At 39.1% G+C, this 21,162-nt stretch overlaps 1 protein-coding gene across 2 annotated transcripts in view; it reads left to right on the top strand.

Moving 5' to 3' along the window:
• Positions 1–16,675, top strand: part of PRRX1 (paired related homeobox 1) — a 95,126-nt gene extending 78,451 nt beyond the window's left edge. The window contains exons 3-5 of one of the 2 annotated variants that reach the window (XM_072648677.1): positions 4,757–4,938; positions 9,841–9,912; positions 16,507–16,675. In XM_072648677.1, the coding sequence (XP_072504778.1) occupies positions 4,757–4,938; positions 9,841–9,895 (237 nt within the window). In that variant the 3' untranslated portion in view covers positions 9,896–9,912; positions 16,507–16,675. The remainder of the gene's footprint in view (positions 1–4,756; positions 4,939–9,840; positions 9,913–16,506) is intronic. The other variant, XM_072648676.1, reaches the window with a different exon arrangement.
• Positions 16,676–21,162: the final 4,487 nt, after the last annotated feature.

The raw sequence follows: 21,162 nt of genomic DNA, 5'->3' as shown, positions 1-21,162 counted from the left end.
ATGTATATACATACATACATAAACACACACATATATGGAGAGAGCTATAGCTATTGTAATACATGTAATACCTGCTATTACGTGATAAATGTGCCTGAGAGTTATAGAACAAAGTGCTATGTGGGATATGAAAGGAAAATAAATTACCATCCAGGCTCAGGAAAGACTGCCAGAAGGAGGAAGAATTTGAATTGAGCTTCATACCTGGTTGTTCCACCTGGGGCCTCTACCCCAAAACAAATAATGAAAGAATCATATTCACTTATCCACTCATTCAACAAACTTTTGTGATGCACTGTGTGTATAAATCAGTATACTAAACTGGAGGGGGAAAGTGAAAAGATTAGATAAGACAAGGTTTCAAACCTGATCACAGATCTCACTCACCATTCAGCAAAAGTTATTCATTAATAATAATAATTGGTGTTGGCACTTTTAAAGTTTGCAAACATTTTATCTGTATTATTTTCATTTGAAGCACACCACAATCTACTCACCATTTTATAACTGGAGAAACTGAAGCTCATAGAGTTAAATGAATTGCCCCCCGTCACATCTGTGACAGTAAACTGTCAGAAGCAGGCGTCTTCCTGCCCCAAAGTCTAGCAATTTGTCTACTCTACCACCTTGTCACTCTCTGGCATGATCCCCTTTCCATGAGATGTACACATCCTTTTCTCCTATTGCTCAGTGTCAGTGAGTTGTCCGTGATGCTGCTGTGCCAAGGCTTGCTCTCCCTCAGTCACTCCCCAAACCCTTTCTCCCTTTCCCCCATACTTGCAAAATGCTCATTCTTCTAGGTCTCTGCTCTCATCTAAGCTTCCTCAAGGGATGTGAGTCCTAGAAATTAGTAAAGTAGAAATGATGGATAACAACTAAGTGCTATTATGCTTTTCCACATCTATTTTGAAAGGAGTTGATAATGACAGTATTTCTGAAATAGTGGAAAGTGGCAATGCAAGATATTTCAGGGACAGAGGGATTTCCAGGGGCTCCATCAATCATATCCCAAAGGCAAAAACCCATTCTACACAAGGCTGGTCTTCCCTCTGCCTTCCCCCTGCCCTTCCCACCCACCTAAGTTTTAGTCACTGCCAGAAAAGCAGAACACATACTCCATTATTAATAACTGCTAAAGGAGAAGGATAGAACCTTTAGCCAAGCTGTTATGTATGCGGAAGCCAGAACATCTCTGCTTGTAAAGAAGCTCAGTACTTAGCCTTAAGATACACATCAAGACATGAAAGTAGAGGAAACTGTTTAGTTTGGCATCACCTTCAATAATTTAGAGATGTTTCTTTAATCATTTAAAGGGCATAGAGGAAGTGTTGTGAGATGAATATTGTATTTCAGAGACACAGAGTGGTTATGGGGGAAGAAAAATAAAAGCTCTGTGTATGTAAAAATTCCTGAGATAGCCCTGATCAAGATTCTTCCATTGGTTGGCATTCAACAGGGGTGAGATGTATGCTGGCTATTTGTAGGAGAGAGAGAAAGACAGTACAAATAATCCCATGGTTCAAAGCCAGTACAGAACTGCCTCACAAGCCAATAAATTGATTGACAAGCATTTATTAATCCCCTACAATGTACCAGACACTGTGCAAGGTGCTAGAAATAGAAAAACAAACATGAAACAGTATCTACCCTCACAGAGGTCACATTCTACTGGGGGAGACAAAATGTGCATGAATGAGAAGGTACAGAATAAATAGATACAAAATAAATATGAGTCGACTTTGAGAGGGCAGAACGCCAGGAGCTGGGAGGGAGAGCTGGACCAGGAGAGACTTCCTGTAGATGATGTTTCTTGAGTTGAGTTTTGAAGGAAACCAGGGATTCCTGGAGGTGAAAGGGTAATGCTTCAAAGAATGGGCAAGTCAGTAGGGAGGCACAAATAGAGATGAGAAATAGAATGTCCCATTTGAGGAACACCTGGAAAGCCAGTTTGGTTGCACAATAGAGTGTGGGAAAGGGTGTGATGTGTAATAAAGATGGAAGGGTAGGATGGGACAAGGTTGTGAAGGGCTTTAAATGCCCAAGAGAAGAGTCCATATTTGATCCTAGACAGTATTTTGTCTATGGAGACATTGGAGTTTATTGAGTAGGCAAGTGACATGGTCAGACTATACTTTAGGAAAATCATTTGTGAAGGATGGATTGGAAAAGCAGTCTTGAGGCAGGGAGAAAATTAGGAGAATGTTTCAATAGTCCACACAGCCGTAATGAGAAGCCAAACTAAGGCTGTAGTCATAAGGGTATGTATAGCTGGGGTTAAAATCAAGAGATATTGATTGGGGAAGTGGAAATAATAAATTTGGTATTTGGATGACTCTATGTGTGAATATAGAAGGAGTGAGAGTGAGGGGTTAAGAATAACACTGAAGTTGAGAACCTGAGAGGTTAGGAAGATTCTGATACCCCTCAAAGATTGAGGAAAGTTTAGAAGAGGGATTAGTTTGGGGAGAAAAATAAGGTCTGTTCTGGACATGATGAATTCAAGACATCTGTAGGGAATTTCAAATTGCTCTCCAGGCAATTTGTGATGTGGGATGGGAATGTATGAGAGAGACTGAAGCTGAAGATGTAGATCTCGAGTTTTAGGCATAGACCTGATGAGGTCTCTGGGTGAGAAAGTATAGAGAGAGAAAATAAGAAGGCACAGAGAGTTGTGGGAGAGAAGATGGAGACCAAGAAAGAAAGGCAAGTCAGGAAAGGGGAGATTCAAAGGAGCAATTTTAGAAAAACTCAGAAAAGCAACCATACCCAGGAGAAGAAGGTCATGAATAGTGTCTAATGCTGCAGAGAGGTTGAGAAGAATGAGGACTGGGGAAAGGTCATCAGATTTGGTAACAGAGAGCTCATGAGTCATTTGATCTGAAACTTAGCAACAGATTCAGTTGAATAAGAAGGCCAGAAACCATATTGCAAAGGATTGAAAAGTTAGTGAGAAGAGAAGCAGAAGTAATGAGGGAAGAAAATAAGGGAAGGAAGACTGGGACAAAGAGTGGCCTTTCCAGCCCGTGTGGGCCCTCTCCGTGCTACCACTCAGGTTTATAAAACAGATGGCTAAGGATCGGGTTAAATAAGCAAACTCTAAAGTTCCCAAGTTCTTTTCAACTCTTTAAATGCCATAATTCTGTATTTTATGTCATCATCTAAAACATCCATTTAAAGGTCTCGGGTTTTCAATGTTAGAAAAAGATGCTGCTTTTGAGGGAAAAAGTATCTTATTACTCTTCCTTTTTAGAGATGATAAATATTAGCCAACATCTGTATAGCACTTTAAGGCGCACAAGGGTTATCTTGTTTGATTTTCACAAAAGCCCTGTGAGAGAGATGACAAAACTATGTCCAGTTTACAGAGGAGGAAGGTGAGACTGAGGAACTTTCTCAGACTGCTCCTAAGTATCTGAGGCAGGACTCCAAGCCAGGTCTTTCTTATGCCAAGTCCAATGTTCTCCCCACTGCATCCCCTAGCCAATTACATAAATAGGAATGGACAAGACTGAATCACATTTAAAAAACATATTAATCAGGATCTATGATTGTACTGGTTTGAAACTAAGTGGGATAACTTCCTCTATGACTGAATATCTGCATTTATTCTGCGATTCATAGTCTTAGAACATTCCCTGCAGCAATGGGAGATTAAGTGATCATGTTTATGATCACACGATCTGTTTGTGTTAGTGGCAGGATTTTAACCAAGTGTCCTCCATTCTAAAGTCTTTTTACTATCCATATATCACTTTTTTCTCTGACTTATGGGACATTAAGTCAAAAATTGATTATGATAATATAGCCCACTTTCTAAGTTATAGGATAATAGGATTTAAGAGTTGGAAGTGCTCTTGAAAATTATTCTATTAGAATGACAGATCTTTGTGAGTATTCCAAACATCTAGTGCTTATGTCAGTCATATAGTAGATATTTAATAAATACTTATTGATTTATTGATGCTTGTTGACTTAGCCTAACTTTGTTATTTCATAAATGAAGAAACCAAGGTCTACAAAAGTGAAATGTCTTTCACAAGGACATTCACTAAGTAGCAAGGCTAGTATTTGAACCCAAGTGAAATTAATTAGTAATTCCTGAGATTTCAAATCCAGTGGTCCTTCCACTATTCCAATTAGGATGATGCAGTAGACAGAGGACTAACCTTGGAGTCAAGAAGACTTATTTAAAATCCATCTCTGACACCTTTTGGCTATGACCCTGGGTCAGTCATTTAATTTCTCAGGGCAACTCTCTAAGATTCAAGTTATAAGACTAAGGCTTAAATTATAGAACAGATATCCACCTGACTCCCTATACCAATGACATCACACATCTAATCCTTGTCCCTGATCACTATGGTGCCTACATTCACCTGAGGAAGGGAGTGAATTGTACTAAATATTCATAAATGCATATCAGTGCAGTAAATATGAGGTCATCGGGGTTGGGAGCCTAAATATCTGATAACAATAATGCAGAAGGAAGTATGAGTCTAAGGGGAAATAGAAGGAAGTGAAGATTACCATAAGATTACATAGCTAAAGAACTTCTTAATACAATGTCTTATTGATAACGTAATCTTTCATCAGGATCACTGGGGATCCAGGGATCAGAGCTCAAGAGTAGGAGGAAAAAAGTTGCAAGTTCTCCATGTTTAGAGGAGAATAGCAAAGAGTAAACCAGGGAGAGCTTCAAGTATGTAACAACTGTCCCCCTTTTCTCTCTGTCTTCTCGCTGTCATTTTCCTTTCAGGTCTGGTTTCAAAACCGAAGAGCCAAGTTTCGCAGGAATGAGAGAGCCATGCTGGCTAATAAAAATGCTTCCCTCCTCAAATCCTACTCAGGGGATGTGACTGCTGTGGAGCAGCCCATCGTACCTCGTCCTGCTCCAAGACCCACCGACTATCTTTCCTGGGGGACAGCCTCTCCGTACAGGTGAATGAATGAATGAATGAATGGCACACTCTCCCTTGCTCCACTTCCACATGCTTTACCGCAGTTGTGTCCATGCTGCCAGTGTGGCTGACCGAAATTTCTTTCTGGGTTAGCCTCTCCAGAGACGCTCATCTTGTTGGCATCCCCAGTTTTCTGCAGGAGAATACTAGTTGCCCCAGGAGCGGGGTTTGGGGCAGAAGAGAGAGGGTCAGGCCATCACCAGTCTCTTCTTGGACTCATGAATACTGAAAAGGGAGAGAATGGGGAAAGGATTCCACAGAAAAGATGATTAAGACTTGCCCAATTTCCCTCCTGCAACCATCCTGGAACAAACCTTCCCCTCCCACCCCCACTCCATTACAAATCTAAGAGATTCTTGTATTATTGTGGTCTAACAAAAACTTGCATAATGTCAAGGTAGTTGAGGCTCTGAGTACTGTCTGGAAGGCAACTGTCATGTTAAAAACAAATGTTTTAGAATAAAAAGCTAAAGAAAGAAAAAAAACTAAGCTAATTCTGACTGGTTTCATGACCATAGTTCCTTTCATAGTAGATGGGGATGGTTATATATCTGAAGTTATTCTCCTCTCCTATTCTTAGTTCTCATCTAGTTCCCATGCAACTCTCATGATGGGGCATAATTATGTGGGGTGTTTTGTACATAAAAATGGGAGGAGTTCCTCTCCAAATTTTCATCATACAGCTTTAATATTACAGAAGTGCAATTTCTAAACACACACACACACACACACACACACACACACACACACACACACACACACACACACACACACACACCCCAGATCCATTCAATGAGACCCAGTTTCTTTTCTTGTGGAGGGAACATCAGCCTTTACACGTTTTGCTTGGCAGCCAGTGTTAATTAATGCTGGGAGGAGGAGGAAGGATAGGACTGCGGACAAGAATCACCCTTGTTATGAGCTAAAACTATTCCACATGGGATCATGCTGATGTGTCACCCATAGCCAAAAGTAATTAATTAGGGATAAAGTAGAGACTAGGTCAGAGAGCAGTAGGCTTATATTCTCTTAGGTCATCACTTCAACTCTTTGGCCCTACACCTAGTCTATCAATGTAAATATGTAATGGCTAATGTCCAAACCAAGTCTGTTTTCAATGAAGGAAGAACAATGATCACATCTATTGTGCTACGATTTATCCCATTTCTAAGACTGATGTTTAATTTAAACAATGATTTCTGCTTGATTTAAGGTTCTAATGAATTTTCCAGTTCTAAACGCTGTGATCCTATGTTTTTCTTTTTGCAAATGAGGGAACTCAAAAATCAGAAAGGTTGATTGACTTTGCCAAAATCACATAACTGGTAAAAGATGGAGCCAGGACTCAAATATAGCTTTTGACTATACATGATTATCTGTGATCAAGGCTTTTACATAAGCTTGGAGAAGGAAATCATATCTGCTGAACTTAACTCTCTGATGTAAAATGTCAGGATTGATACCAAGATAGGTTTTCATGTGCTAAATGTACTAATCATATAAACATACACCTAAACCAATAAGAATAATCCCCAGAAAGCTAAACAGACAAATGTATTAAATGATTTGCTATATTTTCTTCCTATGCTCAGGACATTAGCCAGAATTTTGACCTTCAGTCTTCCACGTATGAAATGCACACATAGGGAAAATCCTATTACTGACCATTTCTGCCCCCAGAGGTGGCATCTAAAGATCTATTCCCTGGCATAAGTGAGGAAAAACCATGCCCCAAAATGAAGATAAAATTCACTATTCAGAGCACCGGCTTTCCATTGACTTTACCATAAAAGTCTTTCAGATGTTTTTTTTGGAAATCACCCAAATGCTCAATGGCTTTTCCATTTCTCAGAAAGAATGAGTAGATTCTAGGGCCACTAAAGAACTGGGGAACTCAATACATTTCAACACCTTATTAACTGATGTTTTGAAATTTGCTTATATAATAACATTGTATTTATATAATCTGCTAAAGAGTCCCTGACATGGATTGTATCACCAGATCCTCACAATCATCTTTTGATGAAGGTTAGACAGGTGTAATAGCATCATCAAGAAAAGGTGAGGGTTGGACCAAGGTCCCATTCTCACTCTAAATCCTATGATCCTCATTTTGTGAATAAGGCAAAAAGGTGGATGGAGGTTAAATGACTGGCCAAGGCCACACAGCAGATAGGGGATAGAACCAGGACTCAGGGTCAAGTCTTCTGACTATAAGCTCTGTGCCTTTGCCATTACATCATACTAGCTCTCTAGGTTCACTGAGTCTTAAACATGTTTTATGATGTGTACAAAGTATACTTCTCTATGTATATATACTCTCACATCCACCCACCCACCCACACATATATATATCTCACATACATATGTATATATAATGTGTGTATATGTATAAACATACATATACATACATATGTATGTCTCTCTATATACATATGTGTATATCTCATCCAAAATAATCACAAATGGCATGGATTCAAGGTCAAGTAAAAAACCGAGGACAGAAGGATGAGTGGGTAGCAGGGGCTGAAATCCCTCTTAGGGTGAAATTGAAGTAGATGACCAGGGCATTATAGCAAAAACTCACATCCCTGGTGCTTGCATCCTCTTTATTCTGAGCATGTCCTGAACATAAATGCAAGATTTAAATTGTTAACAGTATAGGCCGGGTGGCTCAAAAATCTCAGTGACCTTTTAAGCTATTGTATCATCAAAGATTTAAACTATGCCAAGACTTTTGGTACACTGTGTATAAGGTAAAGAAAGGGGTATTTTAAGATCTTTTGCTAGCACATTGACTGACACCTCTTCACTTGCCGGGCTTGCCTCCTAAAATGCTTAGTGCCTGGATGGAGGGCACATGTAAGTCAGTGACATCAGATGCAGGCCTGACTTGAACTTTTCAAAGTGCACAGAGGGGAGGGAGAAATGTTGCTACATCAGGACATCATCATAATGCCAATGAAGCTAAAATGCCATCTCTAACTCCATTACATTAGCAGTAGTATTTTTCACTAATAACCTCATAGCATCCTCTTGAATAACTCCTCTCTTAGATACATAGCAAGTCACAGCATAGAATTGGCCAGACCTTACACAGTAAATGGCTCCCAGGACAGAAGGATGAGGTATATCTGTCAAGCAATCATTTTATCAATACTGTCTTAGAAGAACAAAGCATCGACACATTTCCCTGAATGACTGATTTACGCCTGGCATATTCTTGCCCAATATTACGTATGACATTTCCATGACTTTTTGTCTAATTATCTTAAGGTGAAGTCAAATGTCATCTTAGCATTTTAGCACTACTGTTTTCCAATGTTAGCAAAGCCCTGGTATAATGAAGACAGATAAGGAATATAATCCCAGATTGACCTCCCAGGTCAGATCTAAAGGAAGTCCAAAGGAAGGAAGAATGGTGCAAACACAATGAAGAATTAAGATCTTTGTGTATGATGGGGACTGGAGACATGCTTACTATTGGTACTACAATGCCTAGTTACTTATCTGATACATTCACTTTAGGGACTGCTCATGACATTTCTGTGGGCTGGTAGCTCGTAGTCATTTCTCCCATTTTCTAGAGTTGGGAGCTGAAGCCTTGCCTAAAGTTACATGGCAAATCCTCACAACGTCAGAACTAGAACTCATTATCCCTAACTCCTGTCTCCATTGCTTAACCTCCTGCCTCACAGTGCTGTTTTTGCAGTTAAGATGTAATTTCACCAGTTGCACCAAAAATGGGAGGGGGTAGAGTATAAAGATAAGGGGAAAGCTCTGAAGCTTTTCTTGTCCCTTTATCTTTCCTATAACTTAAATGGTCCATTTTTATGACCAGAAATGATGATCTGATAGTTGAAGGACAACAGGTTCACAATCCAGGGTGCTTTAAGAAAGATAATGATGCTGAAGTAGTTCAGGATATACTTAGTTACCTGGCTCAAGGGCTAGCAACCCTTATAGAGACCTCCAGAGCCCTTTAAAATCCCCCAGCCTTTCTTTAGGAGAAAATAGTATGAAGTCAGAACCTCAAAGCCTTTAGCTTTTGGTCAGGATTGAGATAGAGGCCAAAAATAACTAGGGAATAACCAATATACCATGTTTCTACTTAACTGTTCTAGCTCACTGTGCTTCATCTCAATCCGATTCAGTACCTGGAGCATTGCAGAGTCACAAGGGAGAAAAAGTTTTCCATCACTAAATGAATAGTCATTTACTAATTTGATGTGTTCCAAGCCCCTAGGAATACAAAGATAAAAATGGAATGGTCTCTGCCCTCCAGAAACATATTTTAACGATCTTCATAAGATGTTTTTCTCTAACTTTAACAAAGTTCTGAAGACATCTATATCATGATAGAAGACCTTAGGATCATAGAATTTTTTAAATTTAGAAGGAACTTTAGAAGTCAGCTAGTTCAACACTCCTTTTTACCTTATGACCTACCTTGGAATTATCTGCCTAAGTAAATTGTGGACTTGGCAAAAAGGAGACTATCACTGCTGTGGGAATCATTCTCTAAACCCCTCGATGGTTTGTCTCCCAAGGTGGTAGATATTGGTAAACCCTGGGCTCCTGGCTTTCACTTGAGAAGGAGTAGATGAGGGGCTCCTGTCTCCAGTCAGTCTCTTCTGTGGGTGAATTCTTGTCTTCCATATACCTGGCTTTGGCAGTCTTTCATAGGGGGAAGGCCTGGTATCCCAAAGCTTTCCAGAATGACAAGTAAAAGAGAGGGGTTGACACCTTTAATTGTCCACCTCATCCCTCCCCAGTTTTCTCATCCTGCTCCCTGTCTCCTCATGTGATCGTGGTCACAGTGCTGCCTGACATCTGCTGAACTCGTTTGGCTCATTTCTCCCTTTCACACTTTCAAAAATAGATCTTCGTCCCTCCCAAGATGTTGTTTACACGAGGGGCTTCATAACGGATTCTAACGGAAGACACTGAAAAGGTAACTTGTCAGTGGGGGAAGGGGGCGGTTTCTCGGGCAGGGTTTGAAGGGGGAATAGTGTGCTCAGGAAGAGGTATAAATATAGTTATATTCCCAGAAGCTTAAGCAGTGAGGTGCTTGGGTGGGGAAAGCCATTAACAAACAAAACAGAACATGTCCTTCCCTTGACTGTTAGAATGGCCAAGGCAAGGACAGTTCTCAGAGAGGGACTCTAGGTGAGATGATGCTACCATAACAGACTGAACTTCTAATCCTCATTCCCTGCTTGACCTTAGCCAGGTCAGACCATCGATCTGTTCTTCGATCATAGGATCATAGCTTCAGAGCTGTAAAGAACTTTAGAAATCAATTGAATCCAACCCCCTCACTTTACAGACAAGACCACTAAGACCTTCAGATGTTGTTATTTGCTCACAATCACACATGCATCTTGTTAATAATAACACTAGAATTTAACCCAGGTCCTCTGGGTCCAAATCTGGCAATATTTCCATTATATAATGTTGTTTCCTAACTTCCATGACCTATTTTATGGGAGAGTTTGAAGGATTAGAGAGGATATGTTCTAAACATTTTGAAAATGAAGGAAGATGCTAGGCAATTAGAACTTTTTTTTTCTGTAGCAAATATCCAGATGAGTCAAATTATGAAAGTTTTCAGATATTACTTCTAAGGGGAAAAATTAAACAAAGAAATAGTGACATTTAACAGAGCATGGTACAAGTGTAGCCTGTTTTGGGAAGCCAGACTGAAACAGTCATTCACTTGCACTTATTAAAGCTTTTGATGTTCACCATGTTGTGTTAAATGTTAGGCAAACAGAGACCAAAATAGAACATTCCCTGCTCTCAAAGAGCTTACATTCAAATTTGAAAATCAAAATTAGAAAGTGACTTTTGCATGAAAGACAGAAGTAGAAGTCATATTTTAAAAGTAAGATTATCTAATGTATTTAATGGACTTGATTGAGCAAAATTTAATTTGCATGCAACTTTTCAGGAAGCCTGGCTTATACAAACTAAGCTGTACATGCATAGTCTTTGCTGCTGCTGTTCAAGCATTGGGATTACTCTGCAAGTAAAACATCCACCCTTATAGGTAACATTTTAGGACAGCATTACACATGTGTAACTTTTCTATGTGTAGCATGATTTTGGGGGAAGAGACAAAGGACTTAATATTATTCTTTGTCAAAGAATAAGGAGACAGAATTTTTGAATCTCAGGAAAATCTCTAAAAATTTCTTCAAACTCCTTGTCTGCAAAATTAGACTTGGACAGAGATCACGGGGTGACTTTTTTTTTTTTTTAGCAAGTCTTTTGGAAACCTACATGCAAGAGTAGGTCTCAACAGCTATATTATGTTTTGCAGTCCTACTTCCCACCGACGTCCAAAAGAACTATAGAAATCCCTTAAATCTGAACTTGAAGCTAAACTAAGGTCAATCATAATGAGATAAAAGTCTAAAGATGATTATGACCCATTCCAGTTTTTGCATTACTATATTATTTTTAGCACCACATAGACAGGAGTCAGAAAAATTTGTTTCTATTTCGGACTTCCTCTTCAATCAGACACAAGTCAACTTATTAATCTAGTTTTTCTATCTTAACATGAGTTGATACTAAGAAGTAAATATTCATTTCCATGAGTTACATGTGCAAACAAATTTAAAGACTTGATAGATATGCTAAGTATCTCTTTTTCCCACATATCTATTGATAGTTATTTACACAACAACCTGACAAGTTAATATTTCACTGAACCAATACTCAGACATGGTAAATGCTCTTAATCTCTTGCCAATACATGAGTGTGAAGGAGATGTAACTTTGCTAATGTAGACAACTCCTTATGAGTTGGTAGACCTATCTATGCCTTAGTTGCTGGCTTAGGGAAGTCCTGGAGACATATGAAGGTTGCCCAAGGTCACACAGTTAGAAAGACCCAGATGCAATGTTTAAACCCTGGTCTTCCAAATTCCAAGTCATCCATTAGACTATATTTCAAATAAGTGACAAAAAATGGGACCCCAAGACCCAAATAGGCAGTCAACTGTCTGATCTGCTCAGCTGAATCACTTCTGCCATTAGTTTCCACATAAGAACTTCAAGCTTGCTACACTTGCGTTTATTTCAACCTTGAAATTTCCTTTCTCCTGGGCAAATTTGTTAACTCAGTAGATGTAACCTACATAATTATTTTTTCATCCACATTTCTCTAATGCACTCTTCAAGGTTAAAAAATAAGAAATTTCTGGGGATAGTTTAAAAGAAATTATAATCTCAGAACAAAATTGATTGATGCAGTGGCCAAGGCCCTATAAATGCAGCCTTTCCCACAAAATTAAGTCATGTGTTCATTCTACAGGACAGAAGAGAAAAGGGAAATGGACTAATAGCTGAAATCAAGAGAAATGCATGGTTCTTATTAAGAAGGCATGACGAAGACAAGCTCAGTGCCACAATTAATACTAACCAAGAATTCAGCTGTTTTCATGAGGTCTTTTAAAGTCTACTAAAACAAAAGCAAAAACAAAACAGCCTTCAAGTTTATTCTTGTATTCTTATCCCAGGAACTTTATAAGTAGAAAATGGTGGTGTTTTGTTGGGTTTGGATAGTTTTGTAGGGGAGGAAGATAAGATGGGGACATAAGTAGTCATATCTCTATATTTCCTGCCTTGAAAAAAAAGTAAGATAAAGTTAATATCTGGAGCACTATTTTTCCTTCTTGAGAAGAAGCCATAGAAGAAGTGAGGGCTTGAAAATCTAGTGATCCTACATAGTGCCTTCTCACTTCTACTATTTTAAGAAGCAAATTGCTTCCTTTATACCCTTAAACCTTTTGTTGAAGTATGAGTTAGTCAAAAGCCATCAAGCAACCTAGAAACACAACCCACACACTCCCCTCCACCCCCCTTCTGTGGATCATGAGTGTTTATAAGCAAGTCAATAGTGTAACGGAGACGTTACTATTAGCTAAAGGGCAGATGCAAACCCCTCTGGGTAAGACAGACTCTTGTGACATATATACAAAATGCCACTGGAGTCCATGTTTATGGAGGGAATAACTATTTTCTAGTGACTTGAGCAGAAGTTTGGTATTTCAGACTCTCTGCTATAGATTGGGTTGATGCTATGAGATGTCCAGAGAAACTGGGTCATATTTTAAACTCTAGTTCATGAATTTATAATTCGATTTTGGTTGGTATCTGTGATTTCATTGATGTGGGGAATTTCCAGTGTGGAAATTCCACCATAGATGTAGATAAGCAACCCATCTTACCTTAGAGTCTTCTAGAGTTGCCTGGGGACACTATGAGGTTAAATGACTTGCCCATGGTCACATAGTTTATGTCAGAGGCAAGAACTGAACTCAGGTCAATATGACTTTATTCACTATCTCATGTCTGGCTTTCTAGATAATAGGAACAGAATGGAAGTTATACCATCCATCTACCTAGTATGGAATTGCAAAATGCAATTCACTAACAATTTAAAAACTTCTTTGTGATCACTAACTACTATAACCCTATAATACCCCAAAATATTGCAGCCCTTGTAAGTCACCTATGGTTATCACTCTTGGAGTAGTGGCTACAATCAGCCACCATGATGTCAGTGTTTAAATACTATAGGACCTACTGCAATAATCTTTCAATGAAAGTGTATTATTTTTTACTACTCAGCACTATCTAGTACTGTTTGGATGAAGGTGACTTCATGAGGCCATGTTCTTCTGCTCAAAAGATGCCCTTCATTTCCATAATTTCCCTGTAAGATAAAGAAGTACTGGTCAGCCTCGATGCTGAAGAAAATTATAGTGTGATACCTTAGTTAGAGAGAGCCTTAGAAGCATCAGAAAATTTGTGATGGTGGTGTCTAGATAATTAGGTGAAAATTTCCAGTGAAAAACACAGCCAATAATAAATAAAGCAACTTTGCCAGTTAGTTTTCTCGCCAGAGATCAAAATCTTCATCAAAGCTATCATCACTTTTCAACAAAACTATTTCCCTGGGGTCATTGATAGACTCTCCTTCCCCCTTCTTGATAGAGAAAAGGGACTTGCTTTCCTCCTCTCATTGAAGTCTTATCTCATGACCCCTCCCCCTGACAAATTACCCTATAAAAATGAAGCTTAAATGAGCAGAACTGATAGAATGAAGGCAAAAATAAAAACAAACCAACCAAACCAGATCAAACCAAGTAAACATAAAAGGAGAACTTTGGTCTGTTTAATATCTTCCCAACTCTCATAAAATAAGACTGGTATTCATCAATACTGCATAATATGAAAGTTCAAATCTATTACAAAGTCTCCTTTTATGTGATATGTATGAGATATCAGCTCCATGTTTACAAACTCTTTTGACTTTACCCTGAGTAGATTAACAAGAGTTTATATAATTTAAAATTTAAACTAATATTAGGCTGACCACACCACCTGTGATTAGTATAGATCTCAAATCTTGGTGGTCTCTTGTCTTCATCACCAGGAAGACCATGGCAACTTAAGGGTATGCTAGATGAAAATGCTAGCAGTTCCAATAGCACCTGGTGTTGAGATGTACTGGTTCACATGTTTGTGGAATTTGAAATTGTATAGAATTCCTTGGCATGTTAATGGGATGAGACCTGCAATTGTCTTTTAATAGTTGGTTCTTTCTGAATGGTACAGCTACCCTTGTAGCTATCACAATGATCCTCAGCAGTGATGGGTGAGAAGGAGGGAAGAAGTCTCATTTTCTACCACACATTTCACTAGCACCTACTACTTTCAAGATAATTGTCTTTCTGCTTCTATGTATAAGTATATGTGCGTATATACATAGATGTATGCATGTGTATATGTATACATACATATATGTATTTACGTGTATATATCTATAAAATATATACACACACATGAAATGGATTGAGAGCTTCTAAACCTAAGGAATGTTAGTCAAAAAGCAATTACTAGGCACTTATAGGCACTATGTTAAGAACTAAGACTACAAAGGAAGATAAAAATATCTCTACTTCAAGGACCTTACATAGGAGAGACCACATTTATTGAAATAGGTACATATAAGATACATGTAAAGAGAAAAGGTAACCACAAAGGAAAGGGCTTCATCAGTTGGGTGTGAGGGTAGCACCCAAGAAATGGCTTGTAGAAGATAGGATTTGAGTTGAGTTTAAAGTAAGCCAGGAATTCTAAGAAGCAGAGAAGGGGAGGGAGAGCATTCCCAGCATGAGGGACAGTCAGTACATAAGGCCTGGATCTGAGACATGGAGGTTGTTATTCGATGAACAATAGGCCTGTGTAGCTGGATCATAGAGTTCATAGAGGGAAATAATATGTAAGAAAACGTAGGAGGAAGGGGCCAGTTTGTGAAGAGATTTACATGCCACCTAAACGATATTACATTTGATTCTGGTGGTTAAAAGGAGAGCTGCTGTCTACATCGTGAGCCCTCTCTCCCTCCCCTCTGTCATGTTACAAATGAGTATTGATGATATGTTCAATCTGTCTTGGGGTGGCAGCCTCAGTTTTCTCTCTTTTTTTGGTCTTACCACTCAAGCCTTGGAACAATGAACTCCCTGGTGGCTGACAGAATCCTGTCGGAATGTAAGGGACAGAAAAGCACATCATTCCATATATGAGCATCCTTTCCAGTGGAAAGGGATTTTGTTGGATTAAAAAAATTTAGGAGTACTTTCATTGAATTTAAATGTCTCTTTTTCAGGAGGTTCAAAGTGATGAATATTTTATAGAAAATCGTATAGACATTTATGTGGTATGTTTGTATGTGTGTTTTCTTCTTAAGGACATGTAAGTGCATACATGTGCATTAGCTAAAGCTAACCAAAACCCACTAATTAAAAATTTCAGAACACTTTGAGGTCTTGAGGTCTTAATTACAAGTTTTGATGATGAAATGCAACTTCACATACTTTTCAGTGATGGGTATAACTGGAAGAAAAAAGAAAAAGCCTTTGAGATGTTGGTTCCTGAATTCCTAGCTGTTAGTGCTGGAGGAGACCTCCAAAGGATGCATTCAAAGGGAAGAGGTTTGTTAGTTTCCTTAGTAGTTAGGAGGCGTACTTTATAGACCTAAAATTCCTGAAATGTTGATAGTCTTAGGCTCTTGTCCTGGGTACAATGAGCTATGTAGACCCATCTTCTAAGGCATGCAGAGCTACTGACAATGTAGTTGTGGACTGTTGGGTGATGTGGTTCATATGCTTGCCCCACTCATGATCTAGAGCTTATTTTTAAGTGCTTGACTTGCCCCCAGTGCTGCTTCCTAAGATCAGGAATATAGGCAGGAAGGGAGATTGAGAAGTGTTTTTCATGGTTAACTGATGAAACACATTTGCCATTCAACAGCAAGTTTTCCCTCTTGGAAATTAATCACTGCTCACTGGAGCCAACACAGCAAATGCCTTTTCTTCTTCTCACCCCTCCCCCAGCCCATCTGTTCTCTCCACTGCCCCCTCCCATCCCCAACCGCTGAAATTGGTTTCCAAGTGTCGTATGGCAAAGACTTTGAGCTCCCTGAAACTAATGCCTCTTCTTCTCCCTCTTCTCTCCTTTGTTCCTACAGTGCCATGGCTACTTATCCTGCTACATGTGCCAACACTAGCCCTGCGCAGGGCATGAACATGGCCAACAGCATTGCCAACCTGAGACTGAAGGCAAAGGAATATAGTTTACAGAGGAACCAGGTGCCAACAGTCAACTGAGAAAAACAAATAAAAACATTCAAAAAGAAACCTAAGAAGAAATCAGAAACGAAGTAAAACAGAAAACCACCAGAAGAACCTGTCTGGCTCTGTCCACTGCTTTGTCTGCTGGGGAAAGCAAACACAAACAGACAAAGAATGCAGAACTAACATTGGGACCATAGCAGAGAAAAGCAGGAGAGGAGCAAACTGAAAAAAAAATAGTTAACAAATGTTTCCCCTCCCTTTGGGATATCACTACCATTTGTTCCCGTGTTCGATTATTTTTGTTTTCACTCATCTATGCTTTGCTCAGTATAATGCAAGCTTCTTCAGCTATGTCTGCCCCATCTCTCATTATTCTAAGTTTTTTTTAAAAACTTCATAACAGCAGAACTATATAGACATGCAGAAAAGAGTGCCTAACGTCTATCACTGACCCTTCTTGAACCTTAGTGCCTTCCCTGTTCTCCTGCCCAGCTCAATGTCTAAAAAGCTCAGAGGGCTTTCACAATGGCCAAAGTCTTTCTCAAGTGCCTGCCTTCCTCCCCAGAAACCTGATTCGTTCCCTGAATCTTCCTCTGTAAGGTGTGAGCAGGTTTTGTATCATAGCTTCTGGAAAAGAGCAGCCATGTCCAAAGCAGGTCATTAGCCTGTCCTGATCTCTTCTTACCTGGCTGATTCAGAGCACTAAGCCTTATTTCAAATAATAACAACATAAAACAAGACCCATCCATTCCCCAAAGTATCAGCCATTCTGGATTTAGAATGATCTATAACTTCACAACTAACCATTTTGAGAGGGGAATACCCTACATTTAAGAGAAATGGAAAACTAGCCCTATGCAGAATCAAAGACTGAGATCTGTAACTGGTGCTGCCCACTGCTTCCTTGGTGCCACGGGTTAAAGGATAGTCAGATGCACATTTATATATATACTGTATATATTTATATATATTATGTATGCATATATAATATTCTTACAAGCTCGGTTTTGTGGTTTCTCAAATGTAATGCATTGAAGATGAAAACATCAGGATTGTCAGTGCGGCTACAATCACTTTGTGTATCACTAGTGAAGGGAAAAATTACTAGTCATTAGGCTCCTGGTTTAGTTGCTTTTCTGTTACATAATTCCAGGTAAGGCCATGTAGGGCAACCCTTTCAAAATAGATTTCATTGATGCAGTGTGACTTTAAATGGATCACAGCTTGATCAGAGGGCATGAAAATAAGGCTCTTTTATGAAGAGCCTGGTTTCATACAGAATGATGAGAAGACCTGTTCTACAGTGGGAATTATTTTAGAGAAGAAGAAAAGTCATTTTAATCATCAGTCTTTTCTTCAACCAACAGTAATCTGAAAAACATTTTTTGGAAGTCAGCTCCTTAAAAAATTTAGAATAAGCCCCCAATTTTAAAAGATTATTTCTTTAAAAAATAATTTTCAGTCAATAGTATTTGCAGTTGGGAGCACAGATACTTTTATAGTTTTTATTAATTGATGCTGATTTTTCCAACTGTGCTTTAATCTTACCAAGAAACCTCAACTGAGTTCTATCACCATGCTGTGCCTTAGTTTACCTGTTTGCAAAATGGGTTTCGTAATACTAACCTACCTCACAGGGGTGTTGTGAGGCTCTAATCATTTGGTCAGTCATTTCTTCCTTCACTTTGTAGCACCTGGGAGGAAAGATTATTTTCTAGCAAGGAGATGCTGCCTTGCTATGAACAATTATAATTGTGTATTGGGAAATGGGGAGACTGATAAAAACTCACAAATTTCTCAACCAACATGTCTTTTGGCCAAAAGGGTAATTTGCATTGACTGCATGGGAATCAATATGAGATACCTGGAGCACATACTTTCTTTTTGTCAACCCTTGTTTTTCATTCATACTTCTTCTCCTGAGCAGCTTGGCTCTAGCATTATAAATTGCAAATTGTTAAAATGCTTGAGATTGATCTGCAAAGAGTCCCTGGCTGAGGGCCAAAGTGGCAAAGACCACGCAGAGGATGCAACATTCTGAACATGCCCCATGCACATTGGTCATGTCCTTTACACCCCAGGTTGAGTTGAGCTTGTCATGACAATCTTTCATTTCTTCATATGGACTGCCATCCAGCCAAAAATATATTCCCTTATGCTGTCACTAAATCTCTTTTGTGATTCTGTGTGTATTCTGGTGGGTACAAAGGAGGTTCATATTACAAAATCATGTTTACAACTGAGTACTTTCTCTCTTCTCTCAACCCACTTGAGAGAATTCTCACTGGACCCCTGAACTATCTGCTGGGGGATGTCAAATGTAAGGAAACTCTATACTCATTTCCTACTTAGCTCCTTGGTTTTGTTTCTGGTAGCTCCTGAAAAAATAAGAAGGTCCATATAAGCCCAGGAACCTGATTTAGAAGGTCATGATTTGTCTTGTGGAAAGAGTATGGTCTTGGACTTTTCGAAACCTCCAGGGAGGGTAGGGGGCTAAAGGTGTAATGGGGTAGGATGGTAGTGAAGGTGTTGGAAACACCATTATTTCTAACAAGGTGCTTAGATTTCTGAGGTAGGGGGACAGGAGAGATCATTCCAAAATGAGATTTTTATAAAACAACTTGATATCCCTTGTCAGTCAAGAACAGAGAGTCCTGAACACACAACCAGAGTGCTAGTCGGATAAATCTTAAGACTGGGCCTACAATTCCCAGACACCTCAAAGTACCACCAAATGCTGATCACCTATGAGGAATTTCCTGCTGGAGAAACCAAAGTGTTGGCATCCATTTTCTTTGCAGTTCACCAAGAGTTATAACAGTACAAACACTATGGTCTTGTGCATTTATTTTCTTCTATTTTTAAAATGCAGTATTATATGGAATTTAGAGGAGTAGCCCTCTGGCTCCTGGGTCAGGTGCCAACTGGGAACTTGGGCACTACATAGCTTGAGGCATCTCCCTGTTTCTCACTCTTACCATACCCAAATAATGATAATAATAATATATATATATATAGACTATCTATCTGCCAGCCTCACCCCTCCACATAACAAGATGCTGGTCCATAGAGGATTTAATAGAAATAAAACCAGGAGAGGTGATGAAATGAAAAGGGAACAACATGAGGGGTAGAAAGACCTCATAAGAAATGTATTATGTAAATTATATCTTGCTTTATGTTGTAAAATATACAGTGTTTGCTCTAGAATAGAAATGATTTCCTTTTCAATAAAAAGAAAGAACATGTCTCTTGTCTTATGCACTTGTGTCTGTTGCCTCTTTGATGTCCAGATACCCTGGTCTACAAAGCCTGAAATGGAGAATGAGGGGAATGGGATGAAGGTGAGAAGGGGCAGTGAATAAGAGAACTGTAGATATAGGGATTAGGATCTAACATCCAGAAAGTCCTTCAGAGGCCATTCTCATTCTACAGGCCAAGAGGCAGAAATTTCTAGTGGTTATTTGCCCAAGGTCACCCAGGTAGTAAATGTCAGAGGCAGAATTTGAACCCAGATCTCCTGACTCTAGGGAGCATCTGTGTGGTCCAATGGATAGAACATTGGGCTTAGAATCAGGAGGACTCATCTTCTTGAGTTGTAATCTGGCTTCAGACACTTACTAGATATTTGAACCCAGGTAAGTCACTTTACCCTGTTTACCACAGTTTCCTCATCTGTAAGATGAGCTGAAGAAGGAAATGGCAAACCACTCGAGTCTCTTTGCCAAGAAAACCCCAAATTGCATTACAAAGAGTCAGATACAACTGAAATAACTAAACAATAACCTCTGACTCTGGAACCAAGGCTTTTCCTACTGAACTATTGTCCTCTGAAAAAGGACCTGAAAGAATTACTGATCTTCATGAGTGATGTGGGGAGAGTAGAAATGCTATTTCTTAGAGGAATAAGAAGCCATGAAAAGAAACTGACCTCCTATTTTCTTTGTGGAGCCCACCATTGTAACCAAGATCTCAAAAGCCCACAGAGTACCAGGGACAATATGGTCAAACAGAACCTAGTCTTCTGCCAAAAATTGTAGCTTTCCTAGCTCAGTCCTAACTTTTCATAAGACTCTGATTATAAAGTAAAACAAAGTAATCCATTCCTTTAGAAATTATGAATTAAGTATCTGTTATGCATTGTATTAAAAATGCTCTGGGAGCCATGGCATTGATTAAGTAGCCTTAAGTCCTTGAACTTCTGGTAATCTTTAATGTCAGATATACTATGTAATTCCTCCCTTACTAATCCTGAGCTATTGAATATTAACGGGGAAATCACATTCTCCAGGTGATTCCATCCAGAATAAATTTATGAAGAAGGCAGGATGCAAATGCCAAGTTCAGAAACATGTCATTGCTGAGAGAATATCAGAATCCAAAACACAAAGTGGGCAAATATGATCTGCAAATCTGTAAATATGATTAGCAAAGCAGGTGTATTGGAATCCAAAGACCAAAATGAACAATGATTGTCTAAGGTCAAGGAAAAATTCAAGAAAACCATATGAATGAACCATATGCCATATGAATTCCATAGAGGTTGCCAA

The sequence above is a fragment of the Notamacropus eugenii genome, chromosome 2 (genome assembly GCF_028372415.1).
Source record: "Notamacropus eugenii isolate mMacEug1 chromosome 2, mMacEug1.pri_v2, whole genome shotgun sequence".
Taxonomy (NCBI): Eukaryota; Metazoa; Chordata; class Mammalia; order Diprotodontia; family Macropodidae; genus Notamacropus; species Notamacropus eugenii.
This window is presented reverse-complemented; position numbering and strand designations above follow the sequence as displayed.